A 20,920-nucleotide genomic window follows, 5' to 3' on the forward strand; every position below is an offset into this window, starting at 1 on the left:
CATCACACACACTGTGTGAAAATGCCCAGTCACACCGACTAAATCACACGGCTCGGTGTATGAACAATTTTCAATGGAGAACACTTTCTGTCATCTCACACACTCGGCACCAAGATCAAATTCCCACTGTACTCGGACTCTCTCGCTCGCGAATGTTCCGAAATGGCAAAACACCACTTGGGCTGAGACATTTTAGAGATAATAGCATGTTGTGATCTGAGTTGCTCTGAGTTTTCCATTAGCGCAAGAGGACAGAGAGACAAACAGGATTTACAGAACGGCAAATGAAGACGTGCCGGTCGGCGCCTCTTTTTTCAGTGGAAACACAAAAAAAACGTCAGGCTTCAAAGGGAGCGGATTTAATAACAGCAGCAAGCAGGAGTGACGAGGTACCCAACACCGTACCGGATGTCAGCTATGTGGAATGGACATATGATTGAATTAAACTGACTTTTCTGTAAAGTGCCTAGAAATTATATGTTGTGAATTGATGCTAGAGAAATAAGCTGAACTGAAAATGTTGACTTTTGTCCCCATTTCCCTCTTCTGACAATCTTAATAACGCCCCGATTATCAAGATGGCTCTAAAGAGAATCTTAAGAGGTTTTCCTTCCGTGTGATTTGTGTTATCGAGGTTATTCAACGTGTTGGATTGTCTTGTAGTGTTCCATGAAGTCAAACGAGAGCGCAGCCTGTCGAATGTGACGTTGAGTCGATCAGAAAGCGAGGTGGCGGAAACACGAAGGCGAATCTAAAATACAGGAGACAAAACAAACTGCCATGGCGCACCAGAATGTCTGGTGAAACTTCTTTCTATTGTTTTTTTCTCTGTAACAAATATACTGCACTCTATTGCCGTTGCTTCTTCCCAGTCGGCCATTGTGAACTGTTGTTTGATCGAGAGGTTTCATGAGATTTCCCGTCTGACATCTGAATGTTTGAGTGTGTGTGTGTGTGGTGTGGTGTGTTGTTCCTGTCATGTGGCTCAGCATTACACAGTGTATGACCAAACCTAAGATTTCCTTTTTTTTGTGTGCCGTGTAGTTTCTGGGGTTTTGAAAACCGGCAGACAAATTTTTAAATCTTGCCATGTGAACCAAGCGAAAGAATGTCAGCAAAAGTCCTAGGATGGATGGATGGATGGATGGATGGATGGATGGCTGGATGGATGGATGGATGGATGGACGGATGGATGGATGGACGGATGGATGGACGGATGGATGGATGGATGGATGGACGGACGCTCATTGAGCTATCACAAACCAGATGTCCAAGAGTGGTAGACTGCTAGCCTGGCCGTCACCTTTCTGCACAATTCCGTTCAATTCTCATCTCCCTTCAGTTGTCTGTCTGGGATTTCTCCCATTGTACCAGATTTCTCTGGTAGAATTTCAACCGGGTCAATCAGTGCACAGAAGGAGAAGTTGTAAACGATGACTTTGATTTTCTGCGCTGCTTTAGAATTGTAGTCTGTCAGTAGTTTTAGCGATGACAGCAGAGGAAGTGAAGGAAGCCGTTCAGTGCCTCCATATACTGAATTAACACTGACAGCCATCTTGTTCGGCTGGATTCTTCTCTCTCTCAGTCTGACGGTTGTTTTCAGAGCAGGTCATTTCCAGTAAGGTTCACAGCGTTGCACTGGCACATGAAATACATTACTGACAAACTTTGTTACCTCATTTAATAACTTTTTAGACAAAAAAGAAACATTTGTGTTGGCTAAAATCAGAATCGGCAGGTCAGACTTTTTAAAGATCAGTGATCGGCCAGAAAACTGTAACAGATGCATCCCAAGTTAAATTAATGCAATAGAATCATATGCCAATATTATCAAATGACAGCTTATTTTTTTGTTTACCATGACTGAACTGATGTTATGTAATCTGACCAATCTGGATTCAAATCTGGGTTAAATGTAAAACAAAAACAAAAAGCATAAGAGACATTATAAGACTACACACCATGAACAACTGTACTATCTTAATCTAATTCATCTAATTACAGTAATCCAATTACTCTTGTCATGCGTGTGCAGTCGAATTAGATGAAAAATAACTCAATTAAAAGTATCTCCATCACCTCAGTGTGGGGAGAGCTTAGAATAATTAATGTGTCTGTTCTGGAACATGGGAATATTTCCAGCTTATTTTACCCCCAAATATTGGAGGAAAAAAGCTATAAAACTGCTACTGTAGGTTCCATGCTGTTCCATTAAGATGCTTGTAAATTGTAAGAAAGGATTATTATTACTGTTGATAAGCTGTCCCTCCATTTTGATGGGACTGTAAATACTAAGATAAAGCCTCAGTGATTATTTACATACATTTACATACATAGTACAAAATACCAGCTGTTTACATGTAATATATGCAAAGCATTTTCATAAAGAATAACACTAAAAAGTGTAAGAACAATTCTTTTTTTAATAAAAGTAACTATTTTTGCCTTTTGGTAGCAAACTAAGAGCTTCTTTTCAGTCATTTTCTACAAAACATTTTACGCTCCATTGAAAATTTGTGTTCATTTCCTTTGGTGTAAAAGTTTGATTTTCACTATTTGGAAACCTAAAAACAAAATTAAAACTCAATTTTCAGTAAGCTGAGCTAAATATGTGAATTTGTTTTGCTTAGCTAAACAAATTTTGTTCAGCTGGACCAAAGGCAAAAATGTCTGTCCCGTGTGTAAAGGTCGCTAGGCCAATGTTTTATGTTTCTATGGAAAAATGTGAACAATATGGTGGGATAAACACATTAGTGGTTAATGAGTTACTTTAGTAATAGGTTACAATATGTACAAATGAATAAAATACAGTCACAATCTGAAACTGTAAAACATGGTGTTCCTCAAGGCTCAGTCCTAAAACCTAAAATGTTTACTCTCAATTTAAATATTTTTATAGCATCAAGCATTTGGAAATGTATGTTTGCTGATCTCTGCAAAGAATATGGATGAACTAATACAGATAAGAGAAAAATAAACCTGCTGGGTTTAAAAGTGGTTTGATTATAATAATTTATCCTTACATTAAAAATATAGATATATTTCCTGAATTTATATTTTCTATAATAATATGAAGCTACATATAAATGGAGTTTAAACTGACAATGTTTATAAAAATAAATTTTATGTACAATTCTGGACAACAGACTTAGTTGAAAGCCTCACATTGAATATATTAGAAATTAAATTGCAAAAACTACTGGAGTATTGTTTAAAATGAAATATTTATTAAATGAAGCCTTGTATATTATATACTCCTACTTGGTTATGCACTATTTGCCATATTGCTCATGCAAATAAAACAACTATTGACATACTAAAGTTAGTCCAAAACCTATTAGAATTATTAATAAAGTCCTGAACTAATTGATCAACTTTTCACTCAAAGTAACGCTTCAAAATCGAAAGACGTATAAAACACTGTGCATAATGTATAAATCATTGAACAAATCAGTAATTATTTAAGCTCAGTAAATATAACTTATGAGGTTTGTTAACATTTTAACCTGCTAGAAAGAAAAGTAAAGAAAAAACTAGATGTGTTTTAGTAACCAGTGTGAAACTATGGAATAATGAGCTCAAATTATGAGCTTTTTTTTGGTGAGCCTTAAAACGACATATTATAAAACCTTATACTGTTATGTACATGTATATGAATTGTGTAACCGTGTACGCCATGTGTGCAGATTGTTCCTTTTCTGATAAATTACTGGTTCATTAAAAAAAAAAAGCATTTCGTTTTGTTTTGTTTCTGAAAAATAATCTGAATTATTCTACATTATTTAAAGAACCCCCCTCCCCCCCCCCCAAAAAAACAATGCGGGGTTCGCGTTGCACTGCCGACTCCTGAATGAGCTGCACATTGTGCAGGACTTTCAGGGCGAAAAGCCTCAAATCTGGTCATCAGGCACCGGAGGCACGCGCCGGCCTGCCCGGTCTGGATGTTCACCTGTAAGCCCGGCGAGGAGCGATGCAGCTGCGTGTGTGCAGCGCAAACCCAGCAGCAGAGCTGGGAGGGAAAAAAGCAGGAGGGAGACACTGCATCAAAAAGAGGGAGAGGGGCGGGGGGAGGGAAACGAGGATATCCCTATGCGTGTGTGCGTGCGTGTGTGTGCGTGTGTGTGTGTGTGTGTGTGTGTGTGAGGACAGACATGCAGCCGATCAATTCACCTGCAGAGCCTGCGACCAGCCGGCTGCTCTGCTCTGCTCTGCTCTGCTCTGCGCTGCATGGAGGCTTCCCTCGCCGATGACAAATGCAGCAATCTGCAGAAGGCGCCCCACGCGCGCCGCATTCCGTTTCATTCAGAAATTAGAGCGCGCGCGCGCGTGCTCAGACAGAGCTGGCCAAGCTGCAACACGGCGGCGTGCACGCGCAGCCCCGGCCGGCAGCAAGCGCTCACCTTTAGAGTGGTGTTGGGGTAGCTGAGCGGCACCTTGTGGAAGCTGCTGTTGGACAGCACAGCCTGCTGGATGTCCTGGAACACGGTGACGATGTCATCCAGGAGGCAGCGCCGGTCCCCGTGGCTCAGCACGCACAGGTGCGCGAACGTGTAGTTGAAGCCCTTGTAGGCGACGCGCAGCTCCAGCACCTGCCGGTGGACCTGCAGGACCTGGTCGGCCAGCTCCAGGATGTTGCCGCCGGACCTGGCCAGCAGGATGAGCCGGCCGTATCTGCCGGGCGTGTGCAGATCCGAGTACAGCTTGTGCTTGGACTGGTCGATGGAGAACAGGCTGTTGGCGAGGCTGCGCTCGATCTTGGCCAGGCTGTGAGTCGGGGCGACCAGCACCTCCAGGTCCCGCTCGGGCTTGAAGCGGCTGAGCACGGTGGAGCCGAAGATGATGGTGAGCACCGCGGGGACGGTGAGGAAGAAGACGGGGTGCCTGCTGACGAACAAGCCGAGCCAGTAGAAGGAAGCCCTGAGCCCTCTGTGTATCACTTGCCGCAGCATCCTCCACAGAATCCGGCTCGCAGATGCCCCGTCTCCTCCGATGAAGCACATGTGACATCAGACTCCTGTTTTCTTCTGCTCCCCCCAAACCCCTCTCCACCCACTCCTCCGACTCTTGTGCCTGGTGGTACAAGAATTACCACCAGGCTATACGACGGACGTTCGCGCGCGCGAGCACGCTCACGCGCACACACAACACCTGGAAGAAAAAAAAAACAAAAAGGCAAAAAAAAAAAAAAAAAAAAAAGCAGCACTGCAGCAATGCGGCCGGCCAGACGGGCGGACGCGCTACGGACAGGCGGCCAGTTAGAGGAGCAGCATCTCGCCGCGTCAAGGCGATCCGAGTCGAGCCGAGCTCAGGCCATTCCGCCTCCCGGTCTGCTCCGCTGCACTCCGGCTGCAGTGGCAGCGACGAGCCGCGGCGGTGCGGTGTGCATGTGCGCCTCTGCTGTCTGCCTGCACAGACCCTCACAGCGGCGGCGGGCGCCTGGTTTATGTACATAACGGGGAAGCATGTGGCTGAGGGTGGGGAGGAGTTAGGGGAAGGGGTGTTTGGGTGGAGGGAGGTGGGAACTGGGGGATTTGGGGGAGGGGGGCAGGAGGGGGTGCAGCGATGTTGCCTGGTTATTTTAGGAACATAGGAGGCAACATGAGAGTTGTAAACGCTCCTGCAGGTGGCTGAGTGACCACCAGCGCTGGCAGGAATGAGTCAGTGTTGCCTTCATGAATGGGGGAAACCCAGCTTGTGCTGCCTCTGCACGCCAGAGGAGGACCGGGGGGCGGGGGGGTTCAAGGACGCAAGACCCACCTGATTACATTTTCTGAAAGCGTTTGTATGCTTTTGGCCTCATGACTCACACACAGGGCTGGATTCAGGAGAATAAGAACCCCTGGGTTCAGAACCCCATCTGCGTTCCCATGAAGCATAGAACTGCGCAAATTGAAATGAATAAACACGTCAATTACAAAAAAAAGATAAAATCACGTTTTTCGGGAAAATGTTTTTGCGCTAGCACGGTTTTTCAGCCCTGCGGAAATAGACGCGTTACACAAAAACTGCAATGGAAACAGGTTTTTTTCCCCCGCATCACAGTCAAGTGATCAACAACAAACAAACGTTTTCATGCGTGATTTCAATTTTTTTTCTCATTTCATGGGAACACCGCAGTTGCAAAATTGTGTTTTTTCACCATTTTTCACACATTTGTCATGAAAACGCAGCTACTAATAGGCATATCTACATAGATTGCCCCATGTTCCCAAAAACTTCACAGTTTATAAATATTTAAGTGCTGTTTATTTAAATTAATAAAAAAAATCCAACAACATTTAAGAAAATTGCCACATGTGGAATGAGCCCATGAGCTTAATATGAGTTGCAATGTTAGTAAATCCAAAACTTGAGCCCTGGGCTACTGCCCCTTTAAGTTCTTTCTGAAGTCTGTCCCAACTCATATGAACTTCCACCCCTAAACTTTTTGGAGTTAGTGTCCTAGATCAATCCCAGATTAAATTTCATCCCACTTTAAAAAAAAAAACATCTCTATAAAATTCAACTGTTTAGAACAAAAATATGAACTTACTGTTACATAGCAGAATATTTGAAAATCCAGTTCAGAACATTTAAGAGATGTTATGGAGTTCAAATTTATAAATCATCATGCCCTTTTCAACTCTTTTTGAGGCTATGCAGTTCCTTCATGATGTTGCAATGATTTTTGTGATTGTTGCTGAAGGTTGAGGTAATAGAGGTAATATCAATACCACGTTGGTATCAGTAACAGATCAATATTAGCATGGAAAGATCAATGCTTTAGTTTCAGATTCCCTCTTGAAATTTCAACCCAATACCTCAAAAATTATTTTGTTTTTATTTGTTTACAAATGGATTTTTTCATATTTAGGAAAAAAGCACAAAAAAGTTTTATTTTTCTACTGTTTCTGTTTGTCATGTCAACATGTTATTAAAGTATTTATAAAAACCTTTGTCTAAATTCTATCCTTGGTTTTTAACAAAAAATAATTCAAACAAAACACCTAAAGGTCAGATGTTTGATGATATATCAAATATACATAAAAAGTATTGGCATCCGTATCGGTATCCGTATCAATATCGGTGATACTGGCCCGACATATAACTGGTATCCGATCGCACACCTCTAATTGGTGTGGAGTAAAATTGCTGATTTTGTGGCATCCTTTTTCAACAATTTTGCAGTCAAAGTTGCAAAAAAAATTTAGCCTTCACTTTTTCCATAACTTGATCTTACTAACGGTTCTCTTTTGGCTGCACATAACCTTCCTAACAAATAAATGAGATTTGTTAGTGCAAATAACATTTTCAAGTACCTTTCTGAAATAGCAGTCTTCATATGAGGCAAATCATTTTTCTATATTCAGTGGCAGTAATATGTCGCTGTATTGAAGCAGCTCCGTTATGTTATTGTTCTTTTTGTCGACCTTTGTTCATAATTATTCTTTTTTGGCTGAGGTGTTGCATGTTTGGACAACTACGCCCTCTGGCTTTGGTTGCTGTGTAACAAGAACCGTAGCAACAAGATGTTATTTTTCCCAGTGGGAGCTGCTGAATATCATCTCTAAAGCGTAAGTAATGCCTGAACTTTGAACCCAAGTTGAACAGCAGGCTTTCTGGACGCAGAGAGAAGGACAACAATAGTCTTCCATCAGAGGGCTCTTTATATTCTTTGTAAGACTGACTGCTACTGGAGACCCTGGCTGCCCAAAGCAGCAGCACCTACAACGAATATTGTAGGCAATCAGGGTCCTACTGCACTCTTGCTAATTGCCAATTAAGTTTTTCACTGTTTCTGCCCATACTGCCATAATAAGCCATAGATATCACATCTGCATTCAGATGTTTCTTCACAATCTATGAAATTTGTGGAAATGTGGGTCTATTGTGTAGTTTTCTGTAAGGAATTAACAGGATTTATCCCTCTGCATGTGTGTGTGTGTGTGTGTGTGTGTGTGTGTGTGTGTGTGTGTGTGCCTATGTTTTGTCTTGGGTCTGTGTCACTTTATAAAAGTGATTTTCCGCTTGAGTGCTTGTTTCCCAAATGCTGGTGTTGTCCTGTAATCCTGCAGGGTCCTCCAAAGGTGTCACAACCTCGTTGCTAATCAGAGCCATGCATCAGCACCTTCGTAAACACACACCCACGCCTGCGCACACGCACACACACACATACTGCTCACAAGACAGACTCTACACTGTGATTTTTAAATGCAGTTTTATACACCAGCTAGCAGACACACTAAAACATGCCCCATTTGCTGAACACATCATCAAATCTGTTTTTCACTCCTTGGCTCAACAAACGTTTTCATTGTGAGAGTTCATCTAACAGTGAAATGTTCTGATAACATTACTTACACTGAAGGCATATTATGACGATACTAAACTGATGAACTGTCGCTCACCTCAGCATGCCAAATCCTCGCTGATTTGCTGTTATTAACAACGTATTGGGCCAACGTTCCTAAAAATGTGATAAGAAATTCAGGGAAGGTGAATAATAGTAGCTGTGTTTCCATTCACCGCAAAATTGCACAAACTAGAATCAGAAAAATAAATTTGCTTAATGGAAACGCAACAATTTTGAACAAAACGCCCATTTTGAGCTATGATAAGGTGTTTTTTTGACTATCTAAATTAATGTACTTCATAAAACTGCAATGGAGATTTAGTCATGTGATCAACAACCAGATTTTACAACTAGTGGAAAAGATGAAGAAGACAACAGGTAGTGGTAGGAGGATGATGACGCAACTTTTTAATGATTTATCTCGTGAACAATTATATTTACACTTCTTATTTAATGGAAACACAACAGTTGGGAAATTGTAGGGGGATTCCTTTAAACATTAGCAGAATATTGAACAAATTTTGCGCAAATCTGTAATGGAAACGCTAATGGAAATCTCTTCACAACAGCAACTGATAGTGGGATGTAATATTTTTGGCAACATTTAGCATTTTGTCAACAAAATTGATATGTTGAATCAACTTTGCTGGGGAGCATTGACAAGTGTAGTTAGATATCCCCCAAATTATGATCACTCACCCAGGGGCATGTCTAGATTTTTTTTCCTTGTCGGGGCCAAGCAGGAGCACAGACTGTAGATGGATGACACACAAAAATTGCAATGTCATCTACATGTACTGCAGTCTCAGATTACAATGAATAGTTGGCCAAAACTATTTAGCAAAACAAAACATGGATCTGTTTAGCATGTCAATACCTGTTTTCGGAATTGAGGTATTCCCAAAATATCTCTAAATAACTAGTCACACGATTATCCTGTTTCACCTAGCTCAGCTTAGCAGCACACAACTCTGTTTTTAGTGTTGTCATGCTAATTGAACTTATCAAATTACAGTTAAAAGTATTGAGCCAATTTTCCCCATTTCTCATTCATGAAGTTATTTTTGTGCAGTAATTTGAGTTTGTTTTTCCTTATTAATATTAAACATCATATACAATAACCTGCCAATGGAACTAGAGATGGAAAAAAGCCATTGGCTATAATCTCATGCATTATGTGGCTACACTGCTGAGCTGGGCAACCCGGTCATACTTTTAAAAAATAGCATAGAGAGGGGTACATATTCTTGAAATGGATGGTTGGATTTCTTTAACAATGACACGGGAAATAAAATCCAAAAACTAAAATAATTTTCCTCTATTTGCTTCTTCCACCTGGAGGAAACAAATAGAGACTTCTCCAGATTCCAGGATCCCCATTTAAAGCGTCCAACAATTACGCATTGCAACTCCTTGCTGCCTCACAGCTCCCTAAAGTTGCTTCCTGCCACTTTAAGCTGTGGAATAATTATATCCTTGTGATTCCAGAATCAAAGAGAACACGTGCAGGTTTCCTGAAAATAGCTGGCAGCCGGCACAAAGAGCATCACAGAAGTGTCATCCATCCCGATTCCCAAAATACCTCTAAATAACGAGGCTTTATGATTCTATTCCTGTCTGCGCTCCATCAGCAACGCAGGCAAGAAGTGACAGCTAATGAATGCCTTCTCCGCTCTTCATGGCAGCACATCTAAAACCGCTGAGTCCGCACAATGCGAGACCTCCTGCTGCACATATCAGGTGTTGTCATTTGGTTTGACACAAGAAAGACTCAGTCGATCTTCACTGCAACGCGTGCCGCCACGCAAGGTCCACCCAATTATGTCAAGAACAGAAACTCAGATGTTTTGTCACCGAATTCTTTCCTTCTGCTCCCTTCACCTTCTGTTCTCATTAACTATTCATCTTGAGTAAGTTTCATCTGGTGGGAGCTAAAAATAGCCGCCTCCAGGATGATTCTCTCTCCAGAAATCTGAATAAGACAAAACTATTTCATCTTGCCTTGTAGCGTGACTTTGCTTAAAAGAATTAAGTCTACAGGCTTTGCCTAATGAGGACAGCTTTGATTGAACCTACTTGTCCTCCACTGCTCCCTCCAGACCGGACTCTAATGGATCCTCTACTGGTCATGGTAAGCCCACTTCACCCAAATTGGGGGTGATTAAGTGGCAGTCGTAGCGCTCTGTTGAAATCATCCCTGATTGTCCTGAAAGCGTCATGGAACGCTACAAGCACCTTCTTTCTTTTCTGCTCTGTTAATCTTTATGATTAATGGGCTTCACTTGAAGTAAATATACCGCAAACATGTTTACGGTAGACTTAAGAAACTGCAAAACAAGTCAAACTTTCAGGAATGTGAAACAAAATTATTGATCCGAAATTGATACGGACTTGGCATCGATATTATCGATATTTTGGATCGATCCGCCCAACTCAGCTTGAGATCAAATTACCTCGATCTGATTAGCCAGAATTGTACCAGAATGAAGAAGCAAACCAAAGAAGGAATAAAAGCAAAATGACTTCTGTCTGTAACTGATTTCATAAGTATTGTTGTCCCAGTTTCATCACTGCTCTGACATAATTTTACCTTTAGGAAGAACGTAAAATTCTTCTTACAGTGGAACTAGCCTCTATTAAGGTTCAGTGGCTTCCTCAAAGCCTGGTAAGTGGTGCAGGGGGAATTATACCCCCATACCTCATTAACCCCCAGTTCCCTAGTCAGGGCAGGGAGTTAAACTACAGCCATAATTCAGCAGCTTTATCCTCCAGGCAACTGCATTGCCACAAGTTTAGCTCTGCTGCTTTTGCGTTATTAGCGGTGATTACATATTTCAAACGTCGTCCACACCAGAAGTGGTATCTTCCGTAACGGCCATGTTTTGGATTTCTAAACATTTACAGCAAATTACGACGTTTCCCCTTTGAAATTTTCTGTCTGTTTTTGCTTTTCTGAATCTTCTAAATGCTTTAAATAGCTGTTTTTAAATGTTTACAGTCCTGAAACAGCAGCTCAGCTTCAGCAGTGGCACAAGCGGTTTAAAAAGGAAATGGACTGAACTTGTGTAAATTTGACTAACACTGACTTCATATTGAAGCAAAGAACGCACACTCATTCACACACCAATTTTTTAATTATTGAACAAATTGGGATTCAGTGTTTCGCTAACACCACTATAGCTGTGTTTCCATTGCAAATGTGCAAAACACTTTGTCAACATTCCACTAATATCGATAAAACACAAATTCGCAATTCTGATGCTTCCATTAAATAACAAAAGAAATTAAAATCACAAGTGAATAAGTTAGTTCATATGATCAGTTATTTTAAAACATGAGGCGCTGTCAACTTCCTGCCACTTCCTGTCATCTTCTTCTTTGAATTTTCCGGCAGTGGCAACATCCAGCTGTTGATCACATGACTTCTCTGATGCAAAAATGTGTTTCCTATTTCTGTGATTTTGATATGGGCAAAAAAATACCCACCTCATCCTTGCGTTAATTGCCGTGTTTCAATTAAGTGAATTTATTTTCAAAATGTCAAAACGCAGTTATTGACAAGAGATGGAGAAAGCTCGAAACAAACTAGTGTTTTAATTAAACTATCTTATTTCTCAGTGTATGTCTAACAAGATGCTAAAGATCTGATATAAAACTTTCTCCTATTCTTGTCCCATTTTCCTGCAGTGTGTGTGTGCGTGTGCAGGGGTGTGTTCGCATGCGTTTGTTTGTAATACCTTGTGGGTACCATTTTCCTGACACATACTATGTTGTGGGGACCCACTGCTTTTTGTGGGGACCGACGCCTGGTCCCCACAAAGGGAAACACTGTTTTTGGTTCTGGGGTTACATTTAGGACTGAGGTGTGAATTGAGTTTCGGATAGGGTTATGTCATGATTCCAGCCCTTCAGCTCTACCTTAACTGTGCTGATTACTCATTACCCTCACCTGCTCTGTGCTGCTCCCTACTTAAACAGCTGCTCCTCACCAGCTCAGTGAGAGATCGTCTGTTGCCACTGTCACAGCTGTCATGTCTTGTCTCATGTTCCAAAGCGTTTTCTGATCCTGCCTGTTTTTTGATCACAGATCTTTGCCTAATCCTTCTGCTGTTGGAAGTCCTGTTGATGAACCCTGCCTGTTTCTGACCCTGCTTCCTGCCTTCTGGTTACTGGATTTTCATTGCCTGAGACCCTCCCATGCATGACCCTGGACTGTTTCACGACTCAGCCTCTGATTGGTGAATTTTGTCCCTGTCTTCTGTTTGTCCCCTGAGCCCCCCCCCAACCCCCGGATCTCCCATTGTCCACTCACCCAACCCTCCCCTGGCTGGACTCTTGACCCCTGTGGATCCCCCATCCCTAACCCACCAGTGTGACCACACCCTTCTACATCATTATTTTTGTAATAAAACTTTTGGTGAACCGTCCTCTTGTTTTGTCTGCGTTTTGGGTTCTGGATGATTTTGCTTTTAACGTTACGGGTTAGGTATGTAATGATTAGGGTAAGGTTTAGGTTGTAGAAATGAATGGAAGTCAATGGAAAGTCCCCACAAAGATAGTCATGCAAACATGAGTATGTGTGTCTGGCCTTGTAAGGTTTGAGCTGCCATGCGTGAATCCCCATCAAGAGGACGGTGAGTGGACAGGCTGGGAAGGAAGAAGAAGAAATACAGTTCCAGTTGTTTGAGCCGTTTGGCTTTCTATGTCTGAACCTTTGGGATTCCTTTCAATCGCTGACCAGAAAGAACACAGTGTGGAAAGTGAGCTAGAGTTGGAAAATACAGGAAAGCACTTTCCTCAGAAATTAATCGTCTCTCGTTAAACGACGGGGGGCCAGTTCTGTCTGAGCCTCGTTAATCACCGGGCGCTCATCAAGGCTGTCTCACCACCATGCAAACGCAGCGTTTCTGGATATATATGGCCCTCCAAGCTGAAGGAGATTTTTCAGTGCAACCGTCCTCCATCTTCCTCATGCCTCCCATCACTCTTCTACAGGTTTTCTCCATCTGATCATTTGCTTTTATTTATTTTGTCCTTTGATGGACAGTATTGCCTTGTGGTGCTCTATGTTGTCAGTAACTACGTTTCTGTTAATCAGAAAATTGTGCAAATTGAAATTAAGAAAAGAAATTTGCTTAATGGAAATACGTCAACATAAAAAAACCCTCACATTTTCGATAAAAAGTTGTTCAACTAGAACGAGGTGGTTCTCATGTAACTGTTTTCATCCGCTGCCGTAATTTTTAATGACTTATCGCATAAATAAGATTATTTGTGTGATTTTATATTCATTTCTTACCTAGTTGGAACAGCTCAATTGCAAACTTGTGTTTTGTTGACATTAACAGAACAGTGATAATGGTGCATTGAGAAAGAGCAAATGTTCCCATTGCAGGTTAGAGAAACATATCTATTTACATACAATCGAAAAAATACCTATCCTAGTGCAAAACGTTTTTTAGCAAAAAATCTTTTTTTTAATTGCTGTGTTTCTGGAAAATGTGTCTGTGAACCATGTGACCTTCAAACTGGACTCAGTTCTATCAGGAGAAACGGGCCAAACATCCAACAAACTACTGTAGTTTTTAACCCAAGTTATAGCAATTATACTAGCTAAGAAACTGAGGTAGACTTCGAAATTTTTGATTATTCTGATATAAAAAAAATAATACTTTAATGAGCTAAAAACAAGAAGAACTTAGCTTAACAGTGAGAAACAATCTATGTCCTTCTGTAACGCCTCTTGGTTTCAAATCAGAAGACGGTAAGAACCTTTTTTTTGGAGGTTATTATTCCTCTTTAACAACTTACCTGAGCCCAGCACACACACATTTACACGCACACGCCTACGCATGCGCACGCACTCACCTATCAAACACATGCAGAATTAAAAAGCTAATGAAAAGCTAAAATCAAAAGTCATTCCCCTAATTGCTCAACACATTATGCTAAAAATGACTGAAACAAATTATGGCTGTCTAAATAAATGACTTTAGGAACGCTCCCTCTAATCTTCCACAGCTGCACACTTTTCATGGTTTTCATCAGTCTGGCTCATAGAGCTGGGTGGCTTTGACTAAAATGCAGCCATACTGTTCATTATTTAGTTAATATTTAGTTCAAAAGTGTCTTATGGAAACTACAAACGCCAAAAAACTATATGGGAGATCGGGAGGTATTTCAGTAGTTTGTCTTTGATGAAACGTAATGCAGATGATGGAAACATTGGAAAGAAAACTTAAAGCTTTCCAAGTGTAAACACGTAAAACGTGTCCCATTATATTCTCTTCATGTATTCTCTGCTGCATTCTAGGAACAAGAGTTTTCAAACCAATCTGGTCCAATGTTGAAAATGTATTTTCCCCCTAATAACTCATGGATCAACTGTGATTGTTTTTTTATTCTTAATTTTTTTAATTTTTACTGCTTTCACAGTAAAAAATACTGACTTTTAATCCCAGAAGATTAAAGTCAGAATTCTTTTTTCATTGTGGCCCTAATCCTCTTCCATAGATGAGGTAAACCTCGCCAACTAAATGTGATCAGTGCTAATTTCTATATCCATTTGAAGGGGCAGCTTTTCTTCGTTCAAAGCTGCATTTCCACCTATTCCATGAAAGATACAACATCTGGTGAAACGTGCTAAACATCTTGACAATGAAAAGAAAACTTGTGTACGTCTGAACGACTGCTGCAGTCCTCAGGACCGCTTCATGCTTCAGGCTCATCATCAAACTTCTGGAGTTTCAAACAGGCTGAACATGCAGGAAACTCCTCAAACACCTGGAAAAAAGAAAACATTTTTGTTTCGTCAAACACATTTGTTTGAGATGAGGCTCAGCTATAAATAGAAGCAGTTGAAAGTTTTTGTCGGCATTGTATCAGAGTGACTTTGCTCTTCCGTTTGCCGCCAGCTGCGAGATCAATAACTCTCCCGTAAACCAGCCGCCACGTTAGCGCAGCGTCTCCTTCAGCCTTTGCTTGGTTTCGGGTCTTTGGCTGAGTTTTTCTGACGTCTTCCTGCTCCGCATGCTCAGCCGACGCCGTCTTAATTGCGAGGCGGCGCCGAGGCACAGCTGTTGAAATAGTCAGAAGCTTTATTTTTTATTAGAGTGAACATGAAACTGAAGCAAAGTGGGTGAAGGCAGCTTTGATGAAAGAACTGGATGGGGAACTAATCATGTCTTATTTCACTAATGATGCTCTTCATCAGTTCAAAGTGGGGCGGGCGGCATCTGGGAATGAAGAGGAAAAATAAGAAGGAATCGGAGTTAAAGCTCTGGAATGAGGTCACCTTTAAGTTAGTTTTCCCTGACTTGTAGTTTTGTAGTTGTAGTTCCACTATGACTTCCTCCCTGTTCCACTGAAACAGTGCCGTGTTCCTGACATTCTGGCCTCTTCATTTGGATAGAGTCAGCTTTGGCAGCAGTCACTGGCAGAAATTAAATCAGAGGTTTCCAGACCCTGTAAGGAGGAAAAAAAAGCAAGCTTATTTTTTACTGTCCGACGTTAAATCCAACAAAACCTTTTCCGTTTTAGGCCTTCCTTTTCCATAAAATGGAAACGAGAGCGTTGCTTTGAAGATGACTGTGTTGCTTTTTTCTCTCGGACATTTTGTCTCTGCAAAAAAACATGTTTTTTTTATAGTTACAGCCATCAGTCATTTCTGAACCATCTTAATCCAGAGCAGCAGCATCCTGGACAAGCTAACACTAAAACACACACACACACACCCACACACACACACAGACACCTACACACACACACACACACACACACAGGTGTTTGGATTCATGTGTCTTTCAGTTGGACTAGGTCTTGTATTATTAACTTGTATAGTTTTCAGTCGTTACATCCAATATTTATGTTGTTTAGCTTCTTGATTCTGTTTTTTCCTCTCTTTCTGCAGGTGTATTAGCAGACTGCTAGCGTGTCGTCGTGCATTCTCTCCATCTTTCTTTACTTTCAAGTTTTTCCCTGCCAATTCTCTCCGTCTTTTCCATCTTTGTGTCCATTGCATTCGAAATGAAGCCGATGCAATTTCTAATCGTTTTTCTTTTTAAGTATCTATAATTACACATAATTACACATAAGTGTTATAGCAAAAGCCGTTGTGAAAGTAAACGTGTTGGGCTTCAACTGCCACCGCAAAAACACCTCCATGGAAGCCAATGGTTCATGGCTGTTCAGGTTAAAAAAATGAAGAGTGCCACACTGACGAACGTTAAAAATTAACGAAGAAAAAAACTGAGGAAATCAGAGTAATATCTGATAGAACATACAGGCAACGTGGGAAACAAGGAAACAGAAATGAAAACAAACCGGAGACAAGCCAACAGGAGAAATGACCGAAAGGTTAGAACACAGAAGCAACAAGGAAAAGAAATTAACACACACAAAAAAATGCTTTCCAGAATCGACATAAACTGAGATATGTAGAGAAACATAACTAAACCCTGAATAAAAATATGTCTCAAATACTAGCATACTACAAGGAATCTGAAAGCTGAAAGCTAAGGAATGAACTGAAGGTTTAAAAAAAAGTCAGACAAATCCTAAAACACGGTGGAACAGTTCTTAACACATGTCAACCGACAGCAAGTACAACAAATGGCTTGGTTTAGGGGGCAGAAAGCGTTTTCATGGTGGTGTTTGGTTGCTGCCAAGCAGCCAGGAGGTCAGCTCTGAGCGAGAACCAGAGAACAGCGTGGGCAGCGACTGATTAGCACCACTGAACTCCTCTACAGCAGACTGCAGAGAGTCTCCACACACATTGCCTTGGATGCTTCTCAGTTATTTTTGGCCTGATGTTAGGCTTTTTACAGCAAAACCACATTTGAATTGAAAACTTTAATTCAAATACCCTTTTTACTGCTAAATTGTTGAATAAAAAGCAATATGAGCTCAAAACAAAGATCTATATATTGTTTTTAATCTGTTTTTTCAGTTTATTACTCCCTCAAAGTGGTTTAAAGTACTGTTGTAAACATTTCTCTAACTCCAGATTATTCCTGGAACTTATTTGAAAAAAATGATTCTTAAAGATGTGGATGCTAATGTTAGCATTGGTGACGTCGGCGCTGCTGCAACATCTTTAGCATTCAGGTGCTATTTTGGGCTTGAATAGCTTCACTGATAGGCTAACTCCATTTAGCACAACTTGAACAAAACAGCTGTCTTTTCCAGCAACCAATTAGATCGTTTTTTGAAGCAGAAATCCCCCTCCCCCCATCCCCCCGCCTCCTGTGCGTCACATTTACGGGTGTACGGGAAACAAGCAAATACAAAGGTTCTGACTCAGGACTTTTATATATAAAAAAAAAATTATGTAAATTTTTTACATAATTAAGTAATTGCGTCTTATCACATACATTGCGTGTAATTAATTAATTGAAATCAATGCTTAAAGTCCCGGCCCTAGTTTTCAGCGTAGGCCAGCAACAAGTAGAGAATAATTGTGAAGAGAACAGAATTGGATGGAATTTGTAAATATTTTAATTAGATATGGGTCTTAACTTTGACTGGGTCATTCTAAAATATGAATATGCTTCAAATTAAATCATGCCATAGAGGCTCTGGGGGCATTCTAGGGGTCATCATCATGCTGGAAAATGAACCTCCTCTGTGGGGAGGACAACTATTTTGATGGTGGCACTTGACAAAATGTAATGTTGGTTACTGGTTTCCCAATTGTATGATGTTTTTATAACATTTTTTTCAAACATGTTTTTATGATGTAAAGTACTCACCCTGTTGCTAAAATGTGCTGGAATTAAATCTCACAGCTGCCCAGTCAACAGATTTTCTCCTCCAAAGTTACGATGAACTTCTTGTCTTCTCCTCTGATGAATTCTCTCCTTCCATGGCCCGTCGCTGTCGGTGGACCATTTCTAGGTCTGTTTCCTCTGTTAGATGTTCAGAGTTTGGGATCCTGCTCTATGATCTAACTCCACTTTCAGCCTCTCCGCAACTTTACCATTTGCCTTATATTTCCTGATTTTTTTTTTCATTCATTCATGTTGGTACAACTGGCTCTTAATGTAATAAATGTGCAGAAGTTGTATGTGTATTCAGAGATAAACCTGTGTTGAATTGAATTAAGGGTCGAAATGTTGAGACATTAGATGTCGCACCTGTTCAATAATAACTAAACACCAGGGGCTATGTTAGATTAGGGGAAGATGGAGAGTGTCAGGCACAGATAAGCAGGAACCAGGGAAATTCAATAAGTGCTTAAATGACAATTCACCTTCCAACCATGCTGTGATTACAGAAAGAGCCAATCCGGGGAATTAGTGATCGGGTGGAATGGGGATGTGATGATATTGTTTTTGGTGCTGCTAGCGAAGCTGTCAAAATGTCAGCAGCACTTTGACAGGGTGCGACAAGCATTCACATCTCCGCTAATCGATCGTGACACTGTAGCTGGGAAAATATCCAAAAATTGCTGCTTTGACGGTCGGTGGGTGTTCGCTCGCTTCCAAGCAGCTGCACAGAAGACAACATATGGTGTCAACATGAGTTTCACTACAGAGGTGCCTGGATTGCAGCATGATACAGAGATAATTTGTTTTTCCAAGTTACTAAAATACAAACTTTTTTTCTTATATATATTCAGATCTTCCTTTCTGATCCGTGCCTTTGGGTATGCTGCAGAGCCGGCCTTAGTCATGTGTGAATAAGGAAGGTAGTTTTCGGCCGCTCTAAAAATCACTAGTTATGCTAATGCTAAGTTATATTTAATTTGCGGAACTGTTTGTCTTTAAACTTTGACAACTTTAATAAATATTGTAATATACCATTCATTTTTAAATGTGTGAAAGGTCGCTCACTGGCATCTCAGATCTGGAGGTTTCATAACTTAAGGTGAGTCTCGTAAGAACCATAAAGTATCTCTACGTAAAAACTCTTTTGGTCAAACTGATTTTGGTTGCCCAGACTCCAGCTTGAGTGTGAGGTGTAGCTTTACATGCTGATTTGTCCTTGAAGGAAGTGAGGAGATGCTTTACTGAGAGCAGTACCATGGAGACCTAACAAACAGGCATCATACGCAGGGACTTAGAAGCATTCTGGATATTCTAATCTACTTGCAATGTGACTTTCATCTCAGTGTCACAAGAATATATTAGTAATATTATGTGTTATTATATTATAGAGCCAGACAGGTAGCTTAGCAGAAGTGAATGGAAGTAGCTGAAAATCCCAGTTTGCTAAACTGAGCTACAGTAGATGTCCAGAGCTAACTCCTGAGCAGACTGTCACCCAGGTTAATCTATCTACTGGTAGTTTTCTCTCAACAAAACGCTTTTGCTAATTTAAAATCACTTCAAAATTATGCTTCAAGTGTTTTTGGCAGCTTCTCTAGTGTTACAGTCGACTTCATCATCCATAATGTTTTTTTAAAAAAAATTAAACTAAATTAAGCCTCTAAAAAGGATTTGGTGTCAGAAACAGGTTCTAAAGCTCCGCATCTGTGGCATCCTTGAAATATCTCGGTCCTTGTGCCAAGAATTAGGGCTACCGAAGCAGCTGGAGATGAATTTCATGCTGCAGTGTAAACAGCAGAAGAAAGGAGCCCTCATTCATTTTCGCTTATTTCAGACGGGATTAAACTTGGCACCTTCCAGTTCCAAGTCGCCCCTTCTCCACGCTGTTCAGCCGGTGTCATTTCGCCACGATTCTCCGAGGACCTCATCATCCTGTGATGCGTTTTCTCTGGCAGCCAATCCATCCCTGGCAGGGCTGACAGATGTTTGCAAGGACACTGGCTGCTGGGAAATAAATCAGATGAAGTCCACAGCATTAATGGTGCGCTCCACCTAATCTGAGGCAGATCAAACGGCAATAGGAAAGCCATCATTATCCAATCGGCCAGCAGCCGAAAGAGTTGGCTTTTTTTTCTCAGGGCTTCCCACCTGAGAGGGGCTCAGTCATCAACGGCTAACAGTAACGTTCCTGCAGCAAACAATACAATGTTGCACTCTTTCACCTACTGGCTTCTAACATCTAACTTTAACTTTGTTTAACACTGGAATCAAAGGTGATACTTCGCACAAAACTATTTTAGTTGAGGAAAGGCAGCAGGAGCCCTGCTATCTCTAGTAGTTACTTCTATTTGTTTTAGTTGTTTTATATCAAGTCCCTTGATGACATAGTGAGAGATTAGAAACTACTTTTATCATGAATTTACTTTAACAATCACACCTGGGCACACGTCCACACGCCCACACACACTTCAGGGCTACAATGGGACTTGGATGTTTGACTGTTTTCCCTTTTTTTGACACTAAAACCCACAGTGTTTATGCCAACCAGTTTATCAAAAAATAGAAACGTAACAGCAACTTTAGAGTCATTTGACTCAGTCTAAATTGGCCTAACTGGCTGAACATTTTCCCTCAAAGGATCAATACAGTATCTGTCTGTCTGTTCACATTAGCTTGTGGACCCTGTGGTTTGGTCGGGGCCAAACTTATCGGAAATCTCTCAGGATAAATTGATTGGTTGGAATTCCTATCCATCATGGTCACTCAGGCCGTGCTGTTGCTGTCATTGGCGTGTTTCTGATATTATTGACTCTCTGCTGCC

The 20,920-nt window shown here is 41.1% G+C and overlaps 1 protein-coding gene across 1 annotated transcript in view; it reads right to left on the minus strand.

The window, feature by feature from the left end:
- ptchd4 (patched domain containing 4) overlaps nucleotides 1–5,463 on the minus strand; it is a 40,388-nt gene extending 34,925 nt beyond the window's left edge. The window contains exon 1 of the mRNA XM_028041007.1: nucleotides 4,401–5,463. Within this exon, the coding sequence (XP_027896808.1) occupies nucleotides 4,401–5,000 (600 nt within the window). The 5' untranslated portion in view covers nucleotides 5,001–5,463. The remainder of the gene's footprint in view (nucleotides 1–4,400) is intronic.
- Between the last annotated feature and the right edge of the window lie 15,457 nt (nucleotides 5,464–20,920).

Source organism: Xiphophorus couchianus, chromosome 15, assembly GCF_001444195.1.
Source record: "Xiphophorus couchianus chromosome 15, X_couchianus-1.0, whole genome shotgun sequence".
Classification (NCBI taxonomy): Eukaryota; Metazoa; Chordata; class Actinopteri; order Cyprinodontiformes; family Poeciliidae; genus Xiphophorus; species Xiphophorus couchianus.